At 35.2% G+C, this 26,633-nt stretch overlaps 1 protein-coding gene and 1 long non-coding RNA gene across 3 annotated transcripts; one reads left to right on the top strand and one right to left on the bottom strand.

Annotated features, from left to right (window-relative positions):
* Positions 1–3,183: 3,183 nt before the first annotated feature.
* On the bottom strand, positions 3,184–14,117 carry socs2 (suppressor of cytokine signaling 2). 2 transcript variants are annotated; one of them, XM_088923880.1, is made up of 3 exons: positions 14,055–14,117; positions 11,922–12,111; positions 3,184–8,517 (listed from the first exon to the last, which is right to left on the bottom strand). In XM_088923880.1, the coding sequence occupies exons 2-3, from the start codon at positions 12,046–12,048 to the stop codon at positions 8,057–8,059; spliced, it is 588 nt and encodes a 195-aa protein (XP_088780006.1). In that variant the 5' UTR covers positions 12,049–12,111; positions 14,055–14,117; the 3' UTR covers positions 3,184–8,056. The 2 variants fall into 2 exon arrangements, with proteins under 2 accessions (XP_088780006.1, XP_088780005.1); XM_088923879.1 differs by lacking the exon at positions 14,055–14,117 and adding an exon at positions 12,926–13,465.
* On the top strand, positions 13,264–20,541 carry LOC148829698 (uncharacterized). The gene is made up of 3 exons (XR_016091488.1): positions 13,264–13,340; positions 18,465–18,643; positions 19,788–20,541. It is a non-coding gene; the product is annotated as an uncharacterized LOC148829698 (long non-coding RNA).
* The last annotated feature ends 6,092 nt before the right edge of the window (positions 20,542–26,633 follow it).

The following is a 26,633-nucleotide window of genomic DNA, read 5'->3' as shown; positions in this document are numbered from 1 at the left end:
GTTACCTGTGTTTATGGACTGTGTGGTATGAAAGAAAAAGAAAAGGTGTTGGAGTGAGAGTGGGCAAAATCATGGCATGTCTAGTGTAGCTACAGTACATATAAAACCTGTTGGATTTGGGCTTCCCAGTAATTAATCCCCTGCCCTTTGGTATATCATCGGATTAAAGTCACACACTTTCTAATGAAGATGAGCAACCTACTGTTGGTTTAACAATGATGTATGAAAAATCATTGCTGTTTAAAAGTTTATAATTTGGTTTTGAGACATTAAACTGCAATAAATTCACTCACGTGTAAGAACATCTGTATAAAAGTATTTAGTCATCATGGCAAATGGTTACATGATTGTAAGACCAGGTATTGGCAAATTGGTAGTCATTTTTATTTTGGAATATTCTGGAACTCCACCCTCCTCACTTTGATAGTTCCTGTTTTTCCAATTCTGCAAGACAGACTTTGCTAATGATCCCCTAGTCTCCTAAATGTCTCTTGACTAGGAACCGCCCGGCTTAAAAATGTGTTGGCTGCTGGGAAATGGCCATTTCTGGTAATGCTTCAAGATAACGGGACGGGAGATGTTCAGCAAACAGTATATACTGGTAATATAGTACTTATCAAAGCTTCTTAGTTTTTTAATATTAACCACATATTGTACTGTACATCACTAATAAGCATTTGTAGGATAAGATGTTTTTTGAGCTTCATTAAGTATCCCTCAAAGTTGTCCTTTCATAAAATTAAAATAGGATTCACCATTTTAAGCCAAATGACTGAAGTTTTTAGTTCTCAGATTTTACAAGACATAAATCTAGCTTTGATAATTGATCTGTTCAGATGCCTTCCTACATTCCCAACCTAAACCACAAACCACATTATAGTGTAACCAACGCTGCTTAAGGTGGAACTCTAAACAGGTGTCCATGGAGCAGCAGGCAGTGTAGCAAACAGGCAAAGCAGTCCAGAATCATAGTCGGGAAAACAAGTACTGTTCTAAACTGGAGTGACACAGCTGAGGCACAGAGAAAAATCCCAAATCCCAGGTCCAACGATGAAATCCAGTTAAGTAACCAGGAGACAGGGGAGGAGATGTGATTACCCACAGGTGAAGCAAGCTTCCTGTCTGAATGCGTTTCCATGGCACCCGGCCTGAGTGGCAGGGGGAAGAGGCAAGTCTGGCTGCTGCAGTGGAACTAGCCCACTCCCCAACGCTCCTGCACGGACGGGTGTGATACAATCAAGGACTGCAATTTTGATTCTAAAATATATAAAGACCTGACCTGACAGGTCTTTTAGATGATTAAAATATGTCCACTCAATATCTGCTCCTGGAGGTTTCTGAGGTTCTACAAACTCATGCAAACCACTAACAAGGTTTACAACAAAATTCTTTATAAATTGGTTTCAAAATTGGGAGTGTATATCTATTAATGACCATGCATTCACCCTTAAGAGGCCTTAATAGTTGATGGAGGAGGTAAAAGGTTGAAGAGCTCAACTTGACTGGAATGCATTACACATATTTTGTGAATTATTTTTTTAAAGCAGGTGAATGTCTTGAGAAAACCCTGATGCCTTATTTATGTGACCTTCCATACAGTATCTCGGTAAGTGTAAATACTGTACATAGTACATAAATACTGTACATACTGTACATAAATACCAGGTTCAATAAATATGTAAAAAACATGTAATTACCTGAACAACAACCAACAATAAATGAAAGAAAAAAATATTACAATTTCACTTGACTTTCTGTATGTAAGCTATTATATGGTAAGAATGCTGCTTCTTACACTGAACGTCCCATTATAAAAAAATTTGAACACGCTGTCTTTATGAAAATGTGTCTTGAAGTACTAAGCTTTTTCCAAATTAAAGAACCTCTAGAATGTTGCAGTTTCCCCTCAGTCTTTGGAAGAGGATCCCTTCTAAGTTTTCAATACCCAATGAGAACGGTGAAATTGGTTACTTCTGTATCAGGGATGCCAGTGTTGTAGAGATGCATCCCTGGCCAAACAGGATCAGCTGGCAAGCTTGGTGATCAGTACCCAAGAGGGGCAAGAGTAAAGAGCTGAGTTGAGTAACGTGAAGATAAGTGAAGCGAAGACGGAGAATTGGACGACTCAGAATTAATCAAGCTAAATACTCAAGTAGTTCAGGTAGGTAGCTGCGTCAGCGTGCGTAGGCTGCAAAGGAACGTGTAATAGGTTTATTCCATGCTGAAAAGACAAGGAATCCTTTTCAGCATGGAATAAACATATTACTTGTTCCTAAATACACAAGTGCCTGATTGTGTTCAAGTGAATAGTGAAGACTGAGAACCAGGCGATAAAGAGTTAATGAAGTTTGATACTCGAGTGCCTGGTGGTGTTAAATTGAAGAGTGAAGTGAAGATTGAGAATTGGTTAACAAGGTGTTAATCAGGCTGAATTCTCCAGTGCCTGATTGTCTTAAATTAGAGAGTGAAGTGAAGATTTAGAATTGGTTAACAAGGAGTTAATTGGGTTGAATACTCCAGTGCCTGGAGATGAAATGAAGGCAGAGAGCGAAGAACTACCAAGAAGACCTAGAGAGTGTGATGTCTATGTGTATGAGTAGAGCTAAGGACAGACCAGAAGAAGGAAGAAGACCATCCACTCTTTTCTGAGAAGGGACCAACACATGAGAACTGGGATTTTGGAGGGGGTCAAAAAGAACAGGACAACTCACTAAAAATGCAAAGAAATATGGTGGCATTCTGGCAAAGTCAGGATTGTGGTGGAGTGTGTGTCAGATTGTATCACAGAAAAAAAAACTTTGTTACTAACTGCATTTCACAAATCATGAAAAGCAGCATCTGACTGAGACTAAAATAAACTCTTCTTGACTTCTTGCATAACAAAATATTTGCTGCTTCTGGGAGTAGCTTTATATAATCAAATTACCTTTATTGAATTAGCAACAAAGGAAAAAAATGTTTTAAGGTTTATTCTGACAGTTCATTCTGTATTGTATACACTGTATAAAACATATCGTCTTGGATTTATTTTTTGTATATGTGAACAGAATCTAAGATTCTCAACAAAGGCATGTCTTTGAAAAAAGGCATCGAGGCATTATGACAATCCCAAGAAAGAAAACCAAGTTAAGAAGGAAATATTTGATGTGTTTTCTGAAAATATGCAAAAGATTAAAAATAAGAATTGAACAACATTTTTATTAATGCAATAGTAGCAAAAAAAAATGAACACCGAACACTCGTACACAAAAAAATGAAAGTACATTGAAAGTTGTGCTATTGGTATCTCAGAAATTAATTTAGTCTGCAAACAAATCATTTGAGATGTATCAGTTTATTTTCACAAGCAAAGAATGAAAAAATGCCAAACTCAATACGGCAGGCATGTAATGGATGTCCTTTTCTAACCCGGATTTACTTTTGAAGCTTTCAAGTATGCTTTTCACCATGTTTGCATTTTTAAATGAAAAAAAAAACAATGACCATTTCAAGTCAGGTTTGGCACACAAATAATACACCACCCAAAATTTTCAGGAAGGGAGTGGTTTGAGCATACTGTATTTGTAAACCAAATAGCAAAGAATACCTTTAATATTGTTCTTGGAAATGAAAATAAGTAACAGAAAAAAGCTCAACAATTCCTAAAGAAAACCTGTCTGAAATACAGAAAACAACTTGTAGGGGACGTGATGTTTCCATTTTTTTTACTTAACCTAATTTAGATTTCAATAAAACATTTCTCATGTCCACGGAAGACTGGGGGTTTAATTAAAGAAATATGATTTCCCTAATGATAATCAACTGAAAGAGAATACAAAGGACAATAGAACTGTGTGACTTGTAAGGATTTAATAAAATGTGCAAAAAGAGTATGGAAGGATTTTAGACAGATAGTATATTTGGCCCTAATCCTAAAAGCCAGTGATTTTCTGTGATTTTCTACAGCTCTATGACCTAAGAAGCAGTATTTATATCATGCAATGTACATACAATTAATTTACAGTTTGCTTTATTCTTAACTCAAACTACTTTAAAAATCAGCACGAGATGTTTTTTTTCTGTACACATACTGATCTAGTTCTTCAAACATTTATGTCGATTTTCCACTTAGCTCACTAATTTATCTGACCAAAAAAGGCTTTTTTCCCCAATTTAAAATTACTTATCTTCTTAAAATAAAAGCGTACAAGTCATTTAAAGAATGAATAGCTGTAAAATGTGGTGTTTGTTTTGTTTTATTTTTACAGCAGTATATATATTTTTTCCATTATTAATATTATTATTGAATGTAAAAAAAAGCAAATTTTAGGAATTGTTTTTGAAAATAAGGTAGTTATGTGTGAGTAGTTTGATTTTTGAGAATTTGTGATATTTTGCATAATTTTGGATATTAATTGTGTAAAGTTATGCACATACTTGAAGTATCTGTTCTGCTTCAAATTTACTAATTTAGTTGAATACATCGTCATATTTTGGGAAATATTTTGTGTAATGTAAAAAATATCATAGTATGCACACTTTAGGCACATCCACTAATTTTTATTTCATGTAAAAATAAAGCCTTAAGAAATATCAAAATGGGCAGTAATATAATTAGGATCAAGTCAACAGGACAGATTATCAATCTGACTTTAACTATACTGTTTGGTTTATACCAGAAAATAAATTAGGAATTGAGAGTTTCTCTGTTTTTGTAATAATTATTATCCTAAATATGATACAGTATTGTGTACCACATCCAAAGAAATATTTTGTCTTGCTCAGTAACCCAATTGGGGTTCTTAGCTACACTATTGACCTCAGAACATGACTAAACATGATCATGTCACAGAACACAACTGTGAGCACTGGAATCCACAGTTTTTTTTTGGTGCATGTAAAATATGCCTAACAAACAGACTATATTTCACACTGATCTGCGATAGCTATGAGATCACTGAGGTTGCTTTGGTTTATTTTTAGCACACAAATCGTAGTACATAATACTGATCCACACAAATTCCTTTGGTTGAAAGTCTGTCTGCCCATTAACATACAGGTTTTGCAGAACACCAAATAGAAATATGAATAAGTATCATAAAATAACAAGAGAACTGACAAATAAATAACATTTTGCTCTAAGATCTTTCAACAACTGTATTAAAATGGCTTAAACAGGAACAGTGAGGGATCAATGTGTTCTTTTCAATTTCAAATAAAATCATAAAATTCAGCATAACTTTAAAATTAATGTTAATTTTAAATCTGTAATCTGTCATATTTATTAAACCTGGCAGCTAAATACATGTGGTGCAACACAATTTAAATAATTTAGGCATGTTATGCCAAAAATATAGTTTATTGCATCACTGTAAATCTAGTTATCGTTAGGTACTGTAGGTATTTCTAGAGACCTATTATAGTTGGACTTCAAATTCTAAAACACAAAATACCAAGGGCAATTCTGAGAACCTTTAACAGGTGAAGGGAATTTTTTTCATCAGCACAATCCACAATCCACACTACACAAGAATCATCTGACTGCAGTAAACTGGTTTTCATTATTTTAATTTTTCCCAAAAATTTTAATTTTTTAATTTTAATTAAATTGTTTCATTGTTTTATCCTAGGTAGAGTACGGATTGCTTAATATCTTAAGTATTTCATGGAATTTCAATAAATATTTTTTATTTCAGGCAGATTATGACAATAACTTTAATAAACTAAAGATATTTTACTTTTATTGATCCTGAAGATAAACCAGTATCTTAGCTGCTTTCTCGTCTTAGGCTGTTTCCAATTATGTTTATATACAATACTATTTCTTTACAATAACTCATCTATTCCTGCATTTTATGTTTTAGAAAAGATTGTGTGAATACTTCCAGGCACAACTTTCTTTGAAGAGCACTACCTTTACGAGCTTAATTAATTTGCCAAATTCCAATCATTCTTTTTCAACTTTAATGTTAATGCTGTTTTGTTTAATTTAAAATAACATCCTGTCTTGTATTGAATTTAAAGCATATACTGTACTTGTCTCCTACTCTGCATTACAGGATGGAAGTAAAGGAAATAAAAATAAATCACATGAATACAAAAGCTTTTCTCTGCCATAAAAGAAGTGTCCTAATTTAGACTTGCCTGATTTCAAAATTGATCATTTAGATGTGCAGAAAATAAGAGCATATAAGATTATTTTTTTGTATCCAAATACGTTCCGGTAAATGTAATCTTTTAACTATTCAACACACCTGAGCAAATTGCAATTTGTTTGGCACCTTTTGAAAGCTAATAGCCTAGACAATAAATTAAAACAATTTCAGAATACAGTATTGGATTTAATAATTTTCTTTTCATACTAATGTATCAGAGCATACAGGATAGACTACAAAAATAAATTTCAGTTATGATATGATTGCATAAAGTGATGCAAAACTAGTCTACTTTTAGGAATACAGATACTGTATTTAACATAAAATATAGAGATTTGATGACCTGAAAGCAATGAGGTCAAATACAATAAATTAGATCCTCACTCTCTGACCAGGATAATGCAATTAATACGACTCAGATACTGCAATGCACTTTAGAAGGTGAATTTGTTGTAATTTCTGTACTCCTGAAAAATAGATGTGGAAAATGAGCAAGCCTGGACATAATTATACATCTCATCAATCAACAGTCCAAAAAGCAAACAGTAACTACAGTACAAATATCAATGAGAAATAATGCAGAAACTCCAATGAACCTGTGACCCCTAAATAAATGCCTTACTCAGTTTCAGTACAGAATGGTTCCAGTTTCCATTTTAACATCAAATTTCTCATCTTATTTGAATTTTACTCTTCGAAAACACAATGTAACTAGAATCCAGAAAACAAACATCACCTGTAAGGTTTCACTATCTGGCATTATTTCACAAGATCATAGAATGAAATGGGCATTAAATTGTTAAACATTGTAGTTATATTTTAAAATAGACACCCCTGTTTAGTCATGGTGAACCCCAATCCAATAAATCTTAAAGATCACATTGCCTCAAATTTCCTGTTTCTAAAGACTGGGAACACTTATTAATTATTGCTTAAATAGGCTCAGCTCTGGAACTCTGTTCCTTGTGGGCTAAATTTGTGTTCCAAATGATTTAGAGATTATTTAACACATCACCTGGAACTGATCTGAATTAAATTGTTCCAAGTCTTCAGAACCTGATGTTTTAATAGTTACCTATAAAACTTGCAGCAGTGAGTCTCTCCAAGAACTGGTTTAGAAATACCCGCTCTAAGAAACATAAACATGAAGAAGGATGGTGGATGCAGACTGGTTTCAAGTGGTGAAACATCCTGCTTCAATTTGACTCATTCTCTATTGTAATTTTTCTTCTTTGATTTAGACAGAGGATCTGTTCCATACATTGAAGCAATCTAAATTAGCTAAATACATTGATAACTGATTATAAAAGATTCAGGTAAAATGTAAAATGTACACCTGGACAACCTTTTCAAAACGTTGGGATAAAAACTAGTCTTTTTTTTTTCATTTCTTCCACCAAGTGGAACGACAAAGAAAAAGCATTTATTTTCAAGTGTTAAAAATATAAGGACTTGTAAAAGCACAATGCCCACAGCTGAGTTCATAAAAATGATCACATATATGTTAAGTAAGGGCACCAAAGTCTCAGTCAACAGAAAATGTCACATTTGTATAGCAGTCCCAGAGACTTCACCTAAATAATGGAGCTATTGCTTTGCCAAAAGCTTTTATTGCTTGCGACAGTATTAACTCAATTTGTGGCACAAAACAAAAGTAACAAGATTGTGTCAAAGACAGAAAATATCCCTTAAGCCTGTCAATGAAATGTCAGATCTTCATTTCAGATAAAAAAGATACAAAATAAAAATAACACTTACAAATGTACTTCTGTGATTTTGAATATTGCTTGTAGATAATCTGCATTCATGCCACTCCAAAATCTTCATGAATTTAAACACTTTTTAAACCCTTATTTGGCAACAGTGAAGAAAAAAAATATCATAGTTTGAATGCATGTACACCATTACAAAAAACACCTTTATCAAACGTGGTAAATGTAGTCTGTTAAATAATCTTTCAGCCTGTTAGGCAGAGGCAGTTCCTGAATCCTTTTGGTTGCTTTATTGATGGAGATCCTACAGAGATGCTGCAGAGATGGTATTGAAGTATAAACTGGCTTGGTCAAAAGCAGCTGGACTGTGCCATTGGGTGGGTTTACAGACTCTGAGCCTTTCAAAGTCCTTGACAGAAACACATAGTGTTCTACAAGATGAACTACGCTGTCAAACTGCTTCAGTTTGGGTTTGATGAGCACCACTGAGTCCAATTTAAATTTGCCATCTTTGTATTCTATGCGCAAGTTGGTTGGCCCCACGGAGGTTTTGGCAGAGATGGTAAACAGGTAGTCCCTTTGTGAGCTATCCCTGACCAGGAAGGTGCCCTCCGGTGTGTCCTGGAGTATTTCTTTAGCTTCACTGGCAGTTAAACTACCCCAGTACCACCCTAGTCAAAACAAAACAAATGCATTGGATAAGTGATTCAAGTAAAATAACAATTATATTATCAATATAAAAAAGCAAGTCCTTATTTCCCTTACTAAGACCTTAAATAATGTTTCAGTGCTGCAAAAACACCCAAAAGCATTCCTAAAATAGCATTATTCCTTTCTAGACTAACACTTTAAGTTGAAAAGGTCAGTGATCACATCTCATTTAAGAAAAAAATACAGCATAAAAGAGTTTAGTTACTTTTACAATGAAGACATTGACTGAAAGATGCTAGCTGAATATCCCAAAGGCCCTGTTGCCACATTGTTAGTATAGTATTTATGTCAGTAGTAGCAAATCAGTGACATGAAAGGCATTAATTCCAAGATCATGTACAGTACACTTACATTAGTCTCTGTTTAAGTACCTTGGAATGAAAAAAAATGTACAATCGAGGAGACTGAACTAAGTCCTTTCATGGACCTGTAAAAGCTAAGCTACACTGTAACTGCTTGTTATGCATTGTTGTATTAAATCGGCCAAGACACACATAATCTAATAAGTGGAAAACACAATACTTTGTGAAAAGCATTAGTTCATTCTATTAGATCAGCATATGCTTGCTGTATTACAGAATCAAAAGAGCATCATGAACACAAGTAGAATCTTTGTGGAAGTGCCTTTAAATTTGAAATAAGGTGGCACTTCTTTACACAAAGGGTTGCAAGAGTATGGAACAAGCAACCTATCCATGTTGTTAAAGCCAAAACCTTGATTTTTTTTAATACATTTCTTGAAGAGATCCTCAGAAAAATTAGCTACTAACTACCACATGTGCTAGATGGGCACAATGATCATTGGGTGTTCTCATGTACTTAACCTATCTTGTAGTGAAACAATGGTTGCAACAGAATACTGATCTGAAGATACAGCAGAAAATACCTAGCATGATAGAAGTTCCAACTCCAGTAGCACACAAATGATATGTGGAGCTTACAGCAATGGGAAATTGCAGCAGACTTTAGTACGGACCATCAGAAATCCTGCTTAAGCACAAACAGACTCTGCTGCAAACAGTGAGTGTTTGTGTCCCTAATAGCCAAAACATTAATGGAGGTTTGCTCTATTTCTAGATGACTGTACAGTCTGCACAAAGAAGCAGTATTTTGAACTCTGGTCTCTAAAAGAAACACTTGTGGTGTAATTAAATAGATAAGAAGCACCATAGGTTGTGGCAGTGATCTTAAATTCTTAATTTCAGGCTGTTTTGCAGTTCTAATAGAAAGATGATATCTTATTACTCATTTATCTGTTTGTTGTTGGTCAAAACTGTTGCATTTCCTTACTAAACCACACTTTGTTGAGCCCTTGCTCTGTGATTGGTCACCTGACTAGATTCGTGTCTGGATTATTGTGCCTGTGAGCACACCTAATTTCAACCCCAAGTGAATTATCCAGGATGATCTTGAAGAGGGCACATTTATTTGACAACATCATTCTGGAACCAGGTGAGAGCTACCCACTGACTAGAGAAGAAGATGGTGCGAGGGCCAACTGGGAAAATCAACTTAGTGATCTGGAGCTAGCGCCGTCTCCACTGAGCAGCAGTGGAATGATGACATGGCAGTCAACCGAGCCACCTCATAGCTCCAAAGTTCTGGTTTAGATCCTGGATTTTGGTGTTTGTGTTGGTTTCCCTCGGGTACTATAATTTCTTCCTAAGTACCCAAAGGCTCTTCAAAGGATATCTTTACATTTATTTGTTTGACCGCTGGTCTCCCCTGATGAACACATGTGTGGCATCCTACCACTTTAAAAAAATAATACTCTGCAGAGAGCTTTGGTGCCTTTTTGACTTCTGCATTTGAGAATAGAGAGAACTGAGAGAAGTACAGATCTAGATTTAGTCTTCAGCTAAAGGTGACACTTAGGGAAATCAAATTGTATTTTGAGTGGTGTTGACTTAAAAGTGGTACCAGAAAGTCTTCTTATGACACACGGAGGGTTTTTCCATTCCTAATTTTTAATCTACACTGCTCCTGTGGAACATTTTATTTATGTGGGTTTTCAGCACTTTTGACCATTTTAAATTTCCAAGCAAAATTATTGCACAACGGACTCGGGCGGATTTTATTCTACAGCCATATGACCCTTTTTGTTTTTGATCTGTTGTGAATAGCCATGCACGCGCTAGCAATCACATGAAATAAACGCTCTTCAAACTGTATGCTGGAAATGTGGAAATCTGGACCCACATTAAAATGGCCTAAATTATACATGTTGTAAGCAGGCTACCCCATAAAACTAAGAGTTAAGAAACTCTTCTAAATGTAAATGGGTATATTCAAGAACAGTACAAACTAAAATGGTAGCAACATGGCTGTGTGAAACATGGAGAAACTGACCTAAAATTATTCCCAAACTCAAACTGCTTTGCACTTCTGAAGAACGGTAATTTACTCTGCAATAGACTCATTTATATTGAATTATTATGTATGAATTCCAACATGTAGCTCCCATGTATCTTCTTTGAATGATTCATGCTTTCTTTGAACAATAATTAAATTTGAAAAATAATAAAACAGGCTCACTTAAGGAGTGCCAGTTCTTGTCCTGGATAGCCATTGAATCTTCTGGAACCCTGACGTAACACTGTTCTGAATAAACTGACTCCACTATGGTTTTGGCTTCTCCAAATCTCATTTTATTCCAGGAATTTAGTTACTGATATTTATAGAGGCCAATAAACCGTGCAAAATGTGGCTCACCAGTTACAGGTTAGATCACCCCTGGGCTACATAAAAATGTAATACAATAATTTACAGATTTTATTTTACTTTAGGCTAAGGAAAGATATCAGCAAGAAAGCATGTGATGACAAAATACTTTTAAAATCCTTGGTAAATCACAAAGGGCAAATAATGCTTGTGTCTTAAACACAAGAGGCTTATTTGTGTGCATTAAAACACAAAAGCACATCTACAATTGCACCACAAAATCACATTTTGAATAGCCATGGTACTATGTAATCTGAGATGTATAGAACTTTCCCTGTTTATGATTTGCATGTGTCACAAAAAACAGCTTGCATGGAGAAAAAAAACGGAGCTATTATTAATTTAAAAATATTAACACTTTAAATTCTTGGTCAACCTGAAAAACTTTAGTACAAACTGCTTTTTCAAAATAAGAAAGGGAAACAGTCCCACGATAACTACCTGGCATAACACTGCCTCTCTTCTCATAAATCTAACTTACACGGACAGAGAAATATGAAATGACATTTTAAGAGACAGAAAAAATAGCGTATTACTCTAAAAACGTTTCCCTAAGAGCACTCAGTGTCCTGAAAGGGGCTGTGACCCTGAGTTGTGCTGCTGATGAAATATGTTATTATAACGCAAACTGTGGTCATCGTACCTGTCTTCTTAAGATCTCTCATGGCTGCTGCAATGCGGTTCTGATCGGAATCTACAACTCTGGACTCGGTTTCCGACCTCCTTTCATTCTCTATGGTTTCGGTGGAGTCGGATGAATGGCAGGTCATTGGAGAACACCCTGAAATCCACCTTCGCGCCTCCAGCAATGTCTTTACCTTTTAAGTGTATTCCTTCAAAAAATAAAATAAAATAAAAATGGGTTGGCTAAACCTCCATATCTTTTAGTATCGGCAAAAATCTATGTTCTTCCACCTAAAACAAAAAAGGGTTAAGAGTTATTTTATAATGCACTACTGTACTAGGGTAGTTTTGGATACAGTTACTTTATACACTGTAGTTGTGTACTGTAAATTCAGTTACATATTGTTACATCGCCGTGATATTTTGAGATTACAGGCAAGACACTTAACTTTTATTTATAAATGTTGAAGACACAATCGCATGGTTCATGAGCATCGCAAGCGAAAGGTGAGAGGAAAACGTGTATTCTGCATTTCTGCTACAACATTTTTTCACTATCCGACTATTGCATAATACTGGACATTTTTAAACAAACAACACCAAGCACAGGGCTCTCTATTAAACGCACCAAGTCCTAATTTACCTGTTTGGCGTAAAGGAGAAATGTAATGTTCACTCCATTTTTAAATTCAATAAATTTACAAGTTAACTATTTTTTTAATTTTTTGAAAAAAAAATACTTCGGAGTCAAGTTCTGTTCTTAACATAGAAATGATAGGATCCTGATAAATTGCGTTACTAGTCTATACATAACTTCAACTTTAATTTAAAAAAATGAAACAAATGAAGCAATGACAGTAACACACTTCGTTTCCTTATCTTGGACGAGATGGTGTTTAAACGTGATGCAGCCATCATATGAATACAGAAGATTCCTTTGAATAAATAAAACGAATGAAAAAAAAAGAAACGACGTTTTTAGTACAGCTCAGTGCTGTGTAGTTAGAACGAAAACAATCTTACCTGTCAGCACGGAAGGAGCGGGCTCTAATTTAAAAAAAAACATTAGTTGTTGCACCAGATTTTGTGTTTCACGGACTTCATCTGATTGACAGTGGGGTAAAAATGTGCAAGACGTTATCACATCCACGCGTACAGCGCGAGAAGCCACTTGAAAGAGTTCCCCTGAGCAAAGGCGTTAAAAATCTTCTAATGCTCCATTACCCGTATAAATGGAAGCATTCAACGTATCATCCTTACAGTTATATCCGCCAGGCACCAAATGTCAAGCCTTAGGTAAATATGAACTGAGAACGTTTTCCCTCAACCTCACTGGATTTACATTTGGTGCTGCCTGAACTGTGCACTACAAGCACGAGGACGAGCGACGAGATACCGCATATCTCGTTTTAGCATGGCGCGCATTTACAGAAAAACGGTAAGGATGCGGACATCTTCTGCGACTTCGCAAGTGTTTCTCTTTGCATTTGTATTTTTGTTGTTGTTGTTTGACCCAGTCCGTAAGAAAGACTGCCAGCTGCTAAACACAAAAGGCCGATTTCCAGGAACTTTCCAGGAATCGTGTCACGTGACCGCACCAGCGAACCCAATTTTCTTAAGGTGGCTCCAAAATGTGTTTTCTTGGGAAGGAAAAAAAACGTTCTTCCACCGTGTTGCGTTGTCTGTCATGACTTGCAATGGGTTCAACATTCCTACAAAAATGTATCACATCGCATTTTGTCCTGTTACATAAAATATGTGTGCTATATCTTTAACTAAATAAACATTACTGGTCGTCTGCTAGGGTGAATTACAATGCATTTAAAAAAACGTTGTTTCAATGCAATAATCAATTAAATATTTTCATAAATCACAGCACGGCGTTCTCCATTTTATGTTCATGTAAACAGAAACACGAAAGTCTTACAAGATAGATCCCAATAAAGTAATATACTATTATTCATGCATTTTATAGTTATACAGCTTCTTTTTTTCCCGACTGGCAATATTTTGCTTTCCGGTGTTTGCGAATATGAATGCAAAATTTGTATGTCTTTAAAAATGTGAACAGGAGATCAGTGCTTCTGTTCATAAAATGTGTGTACGTTACAATCGCCCACATTATACCAGCATTATATTAATTTGCTCTTACCTCGGTCGCGGTTCCTTCAATACCTAAGAAACACGCCAATTCACTTTACATACGGTACATTTAGCATTTCACCTTAGCGTTGCAGTTTCACGGCACGAAAACGAAGTTATAACACCCGTCCGCAAGGTTTTTAGAGTAGGGCAGTAAAGTAGAATGAAGAGACACTTACAATGAGATGTAATAAATTCTGGTTAGCCTTAAGTAACTCTTAATCTTTCTCTAGCTACTGCAACAATCACAATTGTAATCCTAACCCATATTTACTGTATACTAACTGATTAGATGGGTGTTTATATAATGTCCAATACTAAAATGGGTTTCTTCAAATTTGGATTCGTTCGATCATATTATTCCAATCCATAGATTAAATACGGCTTCAGAGGACTGTGTGTCATGCACTTTCGGCACTTGACAAACCTTAAATTCTCCTTAGATCATGTTATGTTTGCGTTTTTTGTCGTAATTAAAACGTTGCTTCACATCTGAAATCATTGTCTTTTATTCTGTCGATCGATTTTAAATCTGCTTTTGAATTAAAAAAAAACTCGTAAAATAAATAACCAGACCGTGGACAGGTTATAGTTAAAACACGTCTTCATGCTGGTAATTGCGACACCACGCTTCCTTAAGAACTGAATTTTTCTGTACGGTATTTCACTTAAAATTAACAACATAATGAAACAAAGAAAAAACAAGAACTTCAAGGTTGTGGTATACTGACTTTATGTGAGTTCTTAGAAAGTCAAAACAGCTCCGGTACTATCAAGAAATTAACAGACTTCCATTACAAGAAAAATGAAATTCTTCACGTTGTCACATTATCCGATCGAAACACTAATTTGTAGATCCTAGTATGGATTATTAATAAATCTGTATTTCAAGTTTAATATCACGATAACCCATTTCGCACCAAAGCTCAGATTTGTTATTATATCACTGCCTAATTCTTTTATTTAAAATTTTAGATCTGTTTAGATCTGCTGTGGAATAAGAAAGAGAAACAGAAAACTAGTTTTGAAAATACACAATTTATCTCAGCTTTGGCGTTGAAATTTCCATGAAACACCCAATTATCGCATCGATTTAATCTGAATTTATTGAAATGCAGTTAGGGAATGAGCTGCAGTGCCATTGAGTAAAAGCATCCTGGGGCCCTTAATTTATGCGAAAAATATTACATAAAAAATGCTGCGCACTAGAGTTAATTACGGTGATAATGTTTTTCCGAATTTCGGTTAAAGCTGTGTCGAAGAAAACACCATCACCAAACTTCAAAGTCCGAATTTATTTGATTGTTTTCATAGTTCATTGCATTTAACAACCCAATTTAATTACATTTTGGAAAAAAGTACATTAATATTAATCTGTTTTAAAACTCCCACTAAAAATGTTTAAAGTGTTGTATTTTTGCCAGTGTTAACTTTAGGTTGTTGTTCCTATTTCGATCTCGCACCCTCTTCCCCCCCAAAAAAAAAATCTAATCACCATTTTCGGGAATAAAATAGTTTTTTTTTGTCTTTTTGAAATGAGCAATCATTAAACAAGCAAACACAGAGTACTATAGGGTGTCTACAGATCAGTTAGCTGATTGGGCTTTTAATTATACTGTGCATAATGATTAGCTGTGTCTTGAACTAGGCGTTGTGTTGTGGTATTATTTTAGCAAAGCAATAATTGATTTCGGCGTTGATGTGGTAGCAAAATTTAATGCAGATTTAATGCAGATTCCAGGGTTAAATTGTATCTTTTCGTGGTCGGTGTAAGCTGCTTTTAGTTTATAACTAAGTTTCCCCATATCATCGTGATCTGTTCTTAAAACAAACTAGGCAACTGTTAGGCCTAAATTATTTTATCACAATACAATACTCATGCACGCGTTAAACGCGATAGAGCACGGTTCGCAGCAGTACGAGGTTGTTGGATGTGCAAAACAGAATTATAGGTGAATTATGTCTTTTTTATATGAAAATACAATTTATTATACTCATATGTTGTAAATCAATGAAGACAACCTATGATCACAATCCTGTTGGTTTTCAAATTATAATGCATTCTTCACATAATATGTGTTCTTGAGATCCTGTAATCCGTGTAATACCAATCTAGTTTGGCCAAACAGCCCGAAAATCAAGGGCACTCTCGGTAGTATAAACGAAAAAGCAGTGGATTGAGGACTGACCATCTGAATACCTTATTTATATCAAGGTAATGAATGTTTGGAACAAGATTTACAGCTATTCTGTTGAAGATGATTCCATCGAAATCTTTCAAGAAACTGAATAAATGACGTAATTCTCATATCTTTGTAATTAATTAATCACTGCAAAGTAGGTACAGTAATTAGCACGATGCCTCACATGCCTCACAGTTTTTAAAAGGCAGTTTATACAGTAGATACACATAGGTCAAATGCGTGTGTACAATGCATACCATCTACAGTATGTGTAAATGAAATGTAACTTGTACTTTACATAACACATAAAGGTCCTCATGTGCTGATTTTGCTGTTTGTGTTCTGTTGACTCATAATGCATCACCGTAATGTTTTACAGACTCTCTCAATTTTAAGTAGGAGAGTGGTCAATTATCCCAGATTTCATAAAGACCAACTAACAAATACTACCTAATCACGATTAGGATGGTTTTATTAACACAAATAAGAATTTAAATTGTGAGACATTGAAAAATGGGAAAATGTAAAAATGCATTTGTAGTTGTAAACTATAGATTTTTTTTCCACAAAACCACCTGTTATTAACAAAACAAAATCAGTTTCACAAAGAATTATAGTTTATTTTATCTTTTCCTTTATTTGAGATTAGGAGCCAAATTAAATACAGACATCTTCAAAGACCGAATGTCTTTAGTCTTTGAAAGTATTTAAAATTCTGGAGGTTTTTGACAACTTGCTGATGTACTTCAGTATGTGCTGTGAAAGATGAATCCAAGGACGTAGGTGGAAATTAATTGTTTTCTTGGTACTAAGCAAAGTCTAATTCAAACCTACTGTAGCTAAACCAATACACTGTACCAGTCAAAATCAAGAATCCTTAACTCTGGACCCAGATTATACCAAACCTTTTTACCCAAAGGAACGCCAGCATCAAGTACTGGGTCTGTAATGTGCACCTGGCAGGTGGATTGAAATTTTGATTTAATTTTATGCTCAAACCATGGTGAACCACAACGTCGCATGAAACTAGAATACATGAAAACTTTGATCCAAAGAGCTGTGTTCTTACAGCACATTTAATAATGAAGATTAGTTTGGGTTTATCATGTTTTATGTATAAAACGCATGATAATTTTGTCAAAGCCAATATGGTTGAGGTGTTACACTCAAGGGGTACAACAGCAGTATGCAGTGGGCTGGTTGGAACTCCCTTACCTTTCTCTTTACAAGTCCAGAGCGCAGACTGCTATTCAACACCACTGCCTGTACAAGGCATCTATTATTACCACCCATTAAATCTGTGGGCTGCACCACCTGCCTTTCAAGAATGTTTAGTCTTCTTGTAATGTGGAGCAGTGGTCAGAGCTCAGGAACTATAACTGCAAGGCTGTGGCTTCAAATCCCTGATGGATCACTGCTGGTGTACCCTTGAGAAAGGTACTTTCAGTACACTTACAGTACAGTAGATCGCTTCAGTGAAATGCCCAACTGAATAAGTTCAAATATAAGTCACTTTGGGTAAAGAAATTTGCCAAATACAGTAAATGATTATTATTATTTTGACAAAAATGTCCACTTGTCAACTGGGTAAAGGAATTTGCCAAATAAATGATTATTATTATTTTGACAAAAATGTCCACTTGTCAGCTATCTCAGATTAATGACTATATCATGTTTTCTTCCCTATAAGGAAAAAAAACATGATTACAATTATTGTAAATCAAGAATACATCAGCATTCATAATGAGTTAAATTTTTCCAGAACACGATTAACCAACCTGTAGATTTATAAATTTGGAGGAAGACGTCAGGAGTAAGCTCACACAAACTCCAAGAGAACATGCAAACCCCATGCAGAGAGCACCACAGGAACTGAACTCAGGGTCCCAGAGCTGCAAGAGAGCAGTGCTAGCCGCTCTGCCATTGTGTCTCTCAACATGTGGAACATAGTTTACTTTATTAGTGATTCAGTGCAATCAACTAAAATTATATTTTTCAAATTACCAATTTATTTACAAAAAGAATAACTGCCTCAATTATTGGTGTCCCTCTTTTCAGTACTATGTGCACCCTCCCCTTGCAAGGATAACAGGATAGAGCCTTTTCTAGAATGTTTTATGAGATTGGAGAACACATTGGGAGGGATGTTATATCATTCCTCCACACAGAATCTTTCCAAATCCTTGATATCCTTCTGTGTGAGCTTATGGACTGCTATCTTCAATTGAAACCCACAGGTTTTCAATGGGATCCAAGTCTGAGACTGAGATGTCATGTCATACCATACGGTGTCGCGGGAAGCCGGAGCCTACCTGACAAGCAATGAGCGCAAGGCAGGGTACACCCTGGATGGGGTGCCAGTCTGTCACAGGGCAAGTGCAAGCCAATCACCCATGGGGACAATTAGGAGGCCACGGTAAAGGATAACTCCCTACTCTTAATCAAGAAATAATAATAATAATAATAATTGCTTATATAGCACTTTTCTGGACACTTTACAGGTAATGGGACTCCCCTCCACCACCACCAATGTGCAGCATCCACCTGGATGATGTGACGGCAGCCATAGTGCACCAGAACATTCAGCACACATTAGCTATCAGTGGGGAGAAGAGCAGAGTAATGAAACCAATTCATAGATGGGGATTATTAGGAGGCCATGATTGATAAGGGCCAATGGGAAATTTGGTCAGGATGCCGGGGTTACACCCCTACTCTTTTCGAGAAACACCCTGGGATTTTTAATGACCACAGAGAGTCAGGATCTCGGTTTTACTAATTTTAGTTATTCATTGCATTGTCATCTTAATTAGGTTTAATCTATATTTGTTCTCATATTACACATAGGATGGTAAATTTAATTACATGTGTTTCGTACAAAATTGCAATTGTACACCTTTTTATAATTAGTTTAATTCACTTTGTATGAATTGGTTCTTCAGAAATTCTTCAAGAATCTCTTCACCTTGTAGAAATCGTGCTTAAGATTATTAAAGAAATTTCAATTTCAAATCACTGAGTTTTCTGTGGTCTCAGGACTCAGGACAGCATCTGTAGTTGGACCTAAAAGTGTTTGCAGAGTAATTCCAGGAAATATCCATTTCAGATCATTGGATTTGTAAGAGTTAATAATTTCTGTGTGACAGACTCCAACTTAAGCATAGTGACTTGAGGAGTCTGAAAACATTAAAAATTCAGGTGGATGTAAGAAGTACTGCATAGGAGTCTTTAATTACAGAGCACCTCAATAAATATACACAGCCAAGTACTAACAACTTCAACCACCACCTAACATTGTAAGATGCTTTATATATCCAAACTCATAACCATTGCTTATCATGTGAGAATGAGAGCCCAAACCCTTTACCATAATCACCTGGGTGTAATTAATCACCTACCTGTATTATCACCCTGTGTGTCTATTTACAATGATAGAAAGCTATACTGGCATCTAGTGCAAGGTTAACTAATAAACACTTTCCTGAAAGACCGACTTGTCACACTCCATACAGCACGGTATAATGAAATTAACATTTTTCTCTTTTCTCTTCACTTTCCAGACTATACACATTGCGACTCTAGATATTCTCATCTGCAGGCTTTGGCACCACCAGTAAGCAATAAGTATTGCTGTTCAACTATTCCCACCACGTGTCAGACTGTGTAAACAGCTAATTGATATAACTAACTTGATTACAGAGAATTTAAATTTGGACCGTTTATATTTAAATTGAAAATGAAAAAAATGTAACTGGAATAATTGCAAAAACAGAACATATAAAATACTAGCAGTTAAACTGAAAATGCAATTGACCTCTGTGTTTTAGTAAAATTCCATGTTTTTGCCGTTTCCATAATGTAACTAAGCAATAATCCCATAGTGTCTCAGGTATTATGAGACCAATGAGAGGTTTATGTAACCACATGTTGAATCTATTATGAAATCTTCCATCTATAAAATCAGTAATATTTTGAAGGAATGCCCATCTCTCACCTGTCAGTAATATTCTCCGTTTCTCTCTGATTTCTCTGTTTCTGGTCAAGTTCCTATCACAGTTCATCAGCAGACTCCAACTTTCTCCTGAAATCTCACTGGTAACATAAGCACTTTTGTGTAAGAATTATTATTCTTACACAAATTCTTATTCTGAATTTTCAACTCATCTACAACTATTCTGTATTTTGTTCTGTAACTATGAACTTCCTTAGTTTTTTAAAACTTCTTAGTAGACGGATAAGCTTCCTGTAATTCTCACAATTTCAAACGGTCCTCTGTTGATTGATACTCAAATAAAAAATCCAGTTTATTCTGAACTGTATTTTTTTTATTATGGTTGATTAGCCTTCTATTATGAATATGGAGGACAGAACATCTCTTACATAAATAGGTATATACTGCACAAACAATGACAAAAATAAAAATTGTATATGCTCAAACATGACACTAGATGATTGGAGGGCACACGCACAGATATACAAACACAATTCAGAGATGAAAGCTTTTGGCAAAAACCCACACAAAGAAGAATATGCAGATTCCACACAGAATCTACCCCAATCTGGATTTTTTTAGGGCAATTCTTGGACTGGATATTTTAAAAACATTTTTATAATACACTTGCAAAGTGTCAAATGTGAACTTGTGTGTTGTTTAGGCTTTGAGGTTCATTTTGCTTGAATACTTAAATGTTCCCCAAATACTCTCAGTGAATTGTTAAAATGTGTTGAACAGCAGCCAGCGTTGTTCTTATTGAGTTACAAAGCTATAAAAAAGTAATTTATTGGCATCAAGTAAGGCCCACGCTCATAGGTTTTTCAGGATTCTTGGAAAATTGTTTTCATGGAAATCCGAGCTCTCTGCATTTCAGAGAAATATACTGTATGGCTGCACAAGGCTGATTACATTGCACACTGAGCGGCTCTTGAGTGTCTAAGAGCCTTTTGTCAACTTATTTCAATTGAAAATTAAATATGTCTAAGCTTCACTGTGTCATCTTTCAAAATCAGTTCTTTACAATACAGTACATAAAAAACACTACAAAAATAATGTGCAGCATTTCCAAATAACATCATCACTAAACCTCACCACGAAAACTGTATCTTTAATAATTATACTCTTTTTCATTCTAGAAAATGGCAATTACATGTCCTGCACACATGAACCATGCTGACAGATACTGTACACTGTAACTGTATAAAGTTATTAGAGTAGCAGCAGGCTGCTAGCACACTGACTGAATGGCTGTCTTTTTGTAGACTCTGTTATATTCAGACATATAATTTTTTAGTTCTTATGGCATTCGGGCTATCAGCCGTCATCATTATTTGTAAATGATCTGCAAAAAAAAGAACAAAAGGGGAGAAAGAACAGCAAATTAAGAAAAAAACAACAACCAGCAAATAAACTATGTAGCCTCTCTCATCTTGGTGTAAAAGGAAGAAATTGATAAAATTACTGTTCCAACAGTAAAATATATCCCTATTTTTAAGTCATTGGTATGTGTGTTTTTAAATGACATTTTATTGTATTTTAATTATTTTTTCCATATCAATACAAAAACAAATAGGCTTATACAGAATACAAAAAATATAATAAAATGTGTCTGATAATATATGGAAGCAGTGTGGTTGATTTTCAAATATTCTTTTGGTGTATATTTTCATAAATATTATTTTTTAAAATATCTTTTTTAATTTCTTACATGATCTACAACTAGTGTTGTCAACAGGTCAGTTAATTAGCTTTGACACAATGTTTTTTTAGAAAACGTGACAAGTAACCTTACAAACAATATCACACTAGATGAAAACACATCTAAGCTTAGAATTGATGCACTAAATTTAGTTCAAATGTATTTTCTCTTTTTTGTTTGAAGATCTAACATTAACATAAACTTAGCCTAACCCTAAAGCTGTCTCCTTATACTGTATCCTTAGAGCTAACCTTAGTGTCAATTCTAAGCTTAAATCTAATACTAGATCTAACCCTAGCCTTCAGACAGTTTAATCAGAGTCCTAACCAAAGCTGTAGTCTTAATCCTAAATCTAACCCTAGAATTATCCACAGGACTAACTGCACCCTAAACCTCAAGTAAATACATTTTCTTAATAATTATTTTTTTAAATAAATTGGTAATATGAAAGGGAATTGTGACAATCAAAGGTCTTAATGATCAAATAATTACAATATACAACTACAGCTGACGAAACAGTTACAGCTTCAATTATATACACTTGCACATGAAGTGTAATTCAGACATGTGCGGGATTTTGCATGCAGGAAGTAAAAAAAATGAAGACTATAAATACAGAAAAAGAAACACTGAGAGGCTTCATATGAAAAAGACTGTGTTTTTGTTGACACATCGTTTACTGTACATCTTCTAGACATTTGGGGAAGCAATTAAAAATTCAATTCAGTTCAAGCTGTATTATCCCAAGGGGGAAATTTGTTTTATGGCACAGTCCAGTACAACAATAACATTCAGGAAGACAAACATAACCAACAAGAAAGACAGAAAAACAGTGTTACAGGAGATAAGAGAGAAGGTAGTTACTTGACATTGTTTTAGATTATATTGCAGTAGAGATGAAAGATTTCCTGAATCTGTTATTTTTACACCTGGGGACAAAGAGGCATCTTCCAGATGGGATTAGTGTAAATTCACAATGAAGGGGGTGAGACACACACTCCATAATGCTCTTGGCCTTCTTTATAACCTTTTGCTTGTAGAGAATATTTAAGTTGATTTGCCCCAAGTATTTTGCAACTTGTTTTTATTTATTTTCACAAACTGTTACAATTAATTGTACTGATGTTGCCAAACCAGCAAGTGAGACAGTATGCTAAGACACTTTCAATAAACAACTTGTAGAAAAGTGTTAAAGTAGTTCTATCTACCTCGAAATAGCTGAGTTTCATAAGAAAGAAGGAGTCTCTGTTAGCCTTTTTTATAAATGGTGTCACAAAGTTTCCCATCTAGCAAACAAAATTCTAGTTCAGAATTTTAATAAAGGGGTTCATCCATGCATTTTCTAACTGCTTTACCCTCTTTATCCAGTACAAAGCCGCAGGGGACAGCGAGCCTTACCCCGCAAGCATTGGGCACAAGGCAGTATACAACCTGGATGGGACCCCAGTCCATCGAAGGCCTTCACACAGACACAAACACACACACTCATACCAGGGCCAATTTTTCCCAGAAGCAAATTAACCTACCAGTACAGTATGTCTCTAGACTTCAGTAGGAAACCTGAGCATCTGTAGGAAGCACAGGGGTAGAACATACAAACTCCACACAGAAAGCATCCCAGGAATTGAACCCAGGGCCCCAGAGCTGCAAGGTAGCAATGCTAAGCCGATTTTCAATTTTTAAGAACTTTATTTTTTCACAAAAAAATACAGAGAATCACAAAAAAGAAAACTTTATATTATATATATACAGGTACATACCTAAAACAGTATAGTTCAAGTAGGTACTGTAGTTGCGTCAGCCTGCTTAGGCTGCAAAGGAGCAGGTAAAGGTTTACTATACTTTACACCTGAAGAAGGCTACCCAGCCGAAATGTTGTGTCGCTTTTCAGTATGGAATAAACTTTGACTTGTTCCTAAAACAGAATATATGAACACATCTCGTTAAGGTTAAAAAAAGCAACAGTCACATTACAAATAATTACTTTTTTTCCTAGTGGATTAGTTTATGTCCTTTTGAATCACTGAAAATAAAAGACAAATGCATTTTTTTCCTTTACGTGATAATCAGTATCACAGGTTTTTGAGACCACTGTGCAAAGGGAAAATTGACCCTGGTGTATTTGTGTCTGTGTGTGACATGCAATGGATTGGCATCCCATTTAGGGTGTATCCTGTCTTGCGCCTGTTGCTCACCTGGATAGGATCCGGCATTCCTACCTCCCTGAATTGTAGGAAGCTTTTAGAAAATGGATGAATGGATACATTAGGACCAGTGCACTTCCTTATTTACAGTATATCAGTAATTTAGACTGGTATAATAAGTGTACTAGTCAATATTGCTGTAAATTGGGAAGATTACCAAAGACGATGGCAATACAAAAAAAGATTTAGAAAGAATTCAACACTGGGCAAATATATGGCAGATGAATTTTAATTTAGACAAAGAATCACAGCAGGAAGCAAAAGGCTACAAATACTGTACATAATGGGATATACAGTACATTGATTTTGAAGAAGCAACTAGTTAAAAAGATTTATGGTCGGTTTTTATGTTGATACATCATTTACATTTTCTAGACATTATGAAGAAGCAATAAAAGGGCAAAAGAATGTTAATATATACCTAAAGGTGTAGAACTATATTCAAAGAATGTTATGTTACAATTGTACAATGCACTAGTTAAAGCTTATTTAGAATATAGTATATGACATTTGTCACAACATTAAAAAATTAAAATCATGTAGCAATGTGTCAGACAATTTAAGATTTTTGCTTAATATATTATATTTTATTGGCCTGAATTTCATACACTTACCCCCCCATGTAAAATATATAGATGAGTGATTATTATGGTTTATTTACTTACATATAACCTATCCATACATCTTGAGAGATTTCACTTTTCTTCTAAATTTTACGGTATTAAATATTTAGTTTATCAGGAGGGCTAGATTATATTAATCCTGCGCTTCAGTATTCCGGGAACTAAAATGGGATGCCAAACTCATTCCAGCTGGCACTTAAATTGCACACTAGTTTAGTACACAGCTGCATACTAACTACGGGTTCATCCCTAGACAGTACACAGTTTTCAATTTACCCACTGTCTATACCATTAAAGTACTGTATATTCAAATAAAATTTATTGAAGACTATAACGCATGCAAATTTTACTAAACCCAATTCGTCGTAATGCAAATTAGAGTTCCTGCAAAACGAGTCTATTGCTTATTATACATCAACCAGGTGGCCATGGCATGCAAACACATACAGTATGCAAAGTATCTACCATATTAATATAATGAACTCTTTCTTTACACAACAGTTACATTTATAAATAATATTTATATAAAAATACCTATCTGATCTAAAACAGAACACTTATGATTAGCCTCCAATGGTTCAAACAGAAGTATTAGTGCAAGTAAACTGTAATGTGTTTGCAGCTGCCGCTATGATATTTATCTAAATGATTGCGTTAACAACATTATATACGTGGGCGCAGATATTCACTTCTGAATTGTAATGGTGCCAACACTGATAACAGTTCATTTGGCAGAAAGGTGAAGCTATAGACTTAGTTTATGGAAGTTTTGTTACAGTGGTGACTGCAGAAATGTGGGTAAATTATAAGAGGAAATTTCCAATTACATTAGCTGTGCTAATGATTAAACTATTAATTCATAAAACATTTACAGGTGTCCGTGAATACGTGTTTCGTATAGAATAGATACGGTAATGAATTTTGAGACTGATGTTATGGATTAACTGCTGTGTGTTGTCTCCCTCTAGTGGCCGAAGATTCCTGATCGAGTATGGAATCTATCAGTATCTCAATGGCTTTTGAATCATCGCACCGAGAAACTAGAAATCAATGCCAAAAAAAGGCATTCGTTTAAGCACGGCCTTGCTTGCAGAATACAAACATAAATCATTGTGTTATAACTGTTTATCCAATAAGAGAGGCTATTGCACATACCAAAGTAGCTAATATGCAAATATAAAGGATCAAAGAAAAAATCAAACAGCTACAGTAGTATATTAAACTAGGTTGGATTGTGATGCTCTTAAGATTACTGTATTTGTGTGAGGGTATTGTCAAACCCACTAGGAGGCTGAAAATCTGTCAATTATAAATCTGTACCCAGTGATGTGTGTCGGCAATAGAACCCACAAAACCAATTACACTGACATGTACTTGAACTTGAACTTTATTGCCATATGTAACTGGTACATAGAATTCTTACTTACAGAAAGTATCTCGATTGTTAAAAAAGTGTAAAACACAAAGTGCAGACTTTGTGCATCAAGACAATATACACGCAAACAGACAATGTACAAGTAAACAGCTCGAATGTAAACAATGCAGACATGCAAACAATAACTGCAGATGTGCAATAAATAAAATTACAGTGAGGTAGATGGTGTAGGTGTGGTCCAAGGGGCATGGCCAAATGTGTTTGCCGATCTCACTGCTTGTGGGTAGAAGCTATTGAGGAATCAAGTGGTAAGTGTCCGTATGCTCTTGTACCTCTTGCCTGAGGGCAGTGGGGTGAAGAGCTCATGCCCGGGGTGGTGACTGTCCTCTGTGATGGCCAGAATTCTACCATGGCAGCGATCATCGTAGAGCTGTTTAATCTCTGTGAGACCATGGACGATGATCTTCTGGGCCACATTCATCGTTCTTGGCAGTGCCTTTCTCTCTCTCGA

Source organism: Atractosteus spatula, chromosome 8, assembly GCF_055471065.1.
Source record: "Atractosteus spatula isolate fAtrSpa1 chromosome 8, fAtrSpa1.hap1, whole genome shotgun sequence".
In the NCBI taxonomy this organism is placed as follows: domain Eukaryota; kingdom Metazoa; phylum Chordata; class Actinopteri; order Semionotiformes; family Lepisosteidae; genus Atractosteus; species Atractosteus spatula.
This window is presented reverse-complemented; position numbering and strand designations above follow the sequence as displayed.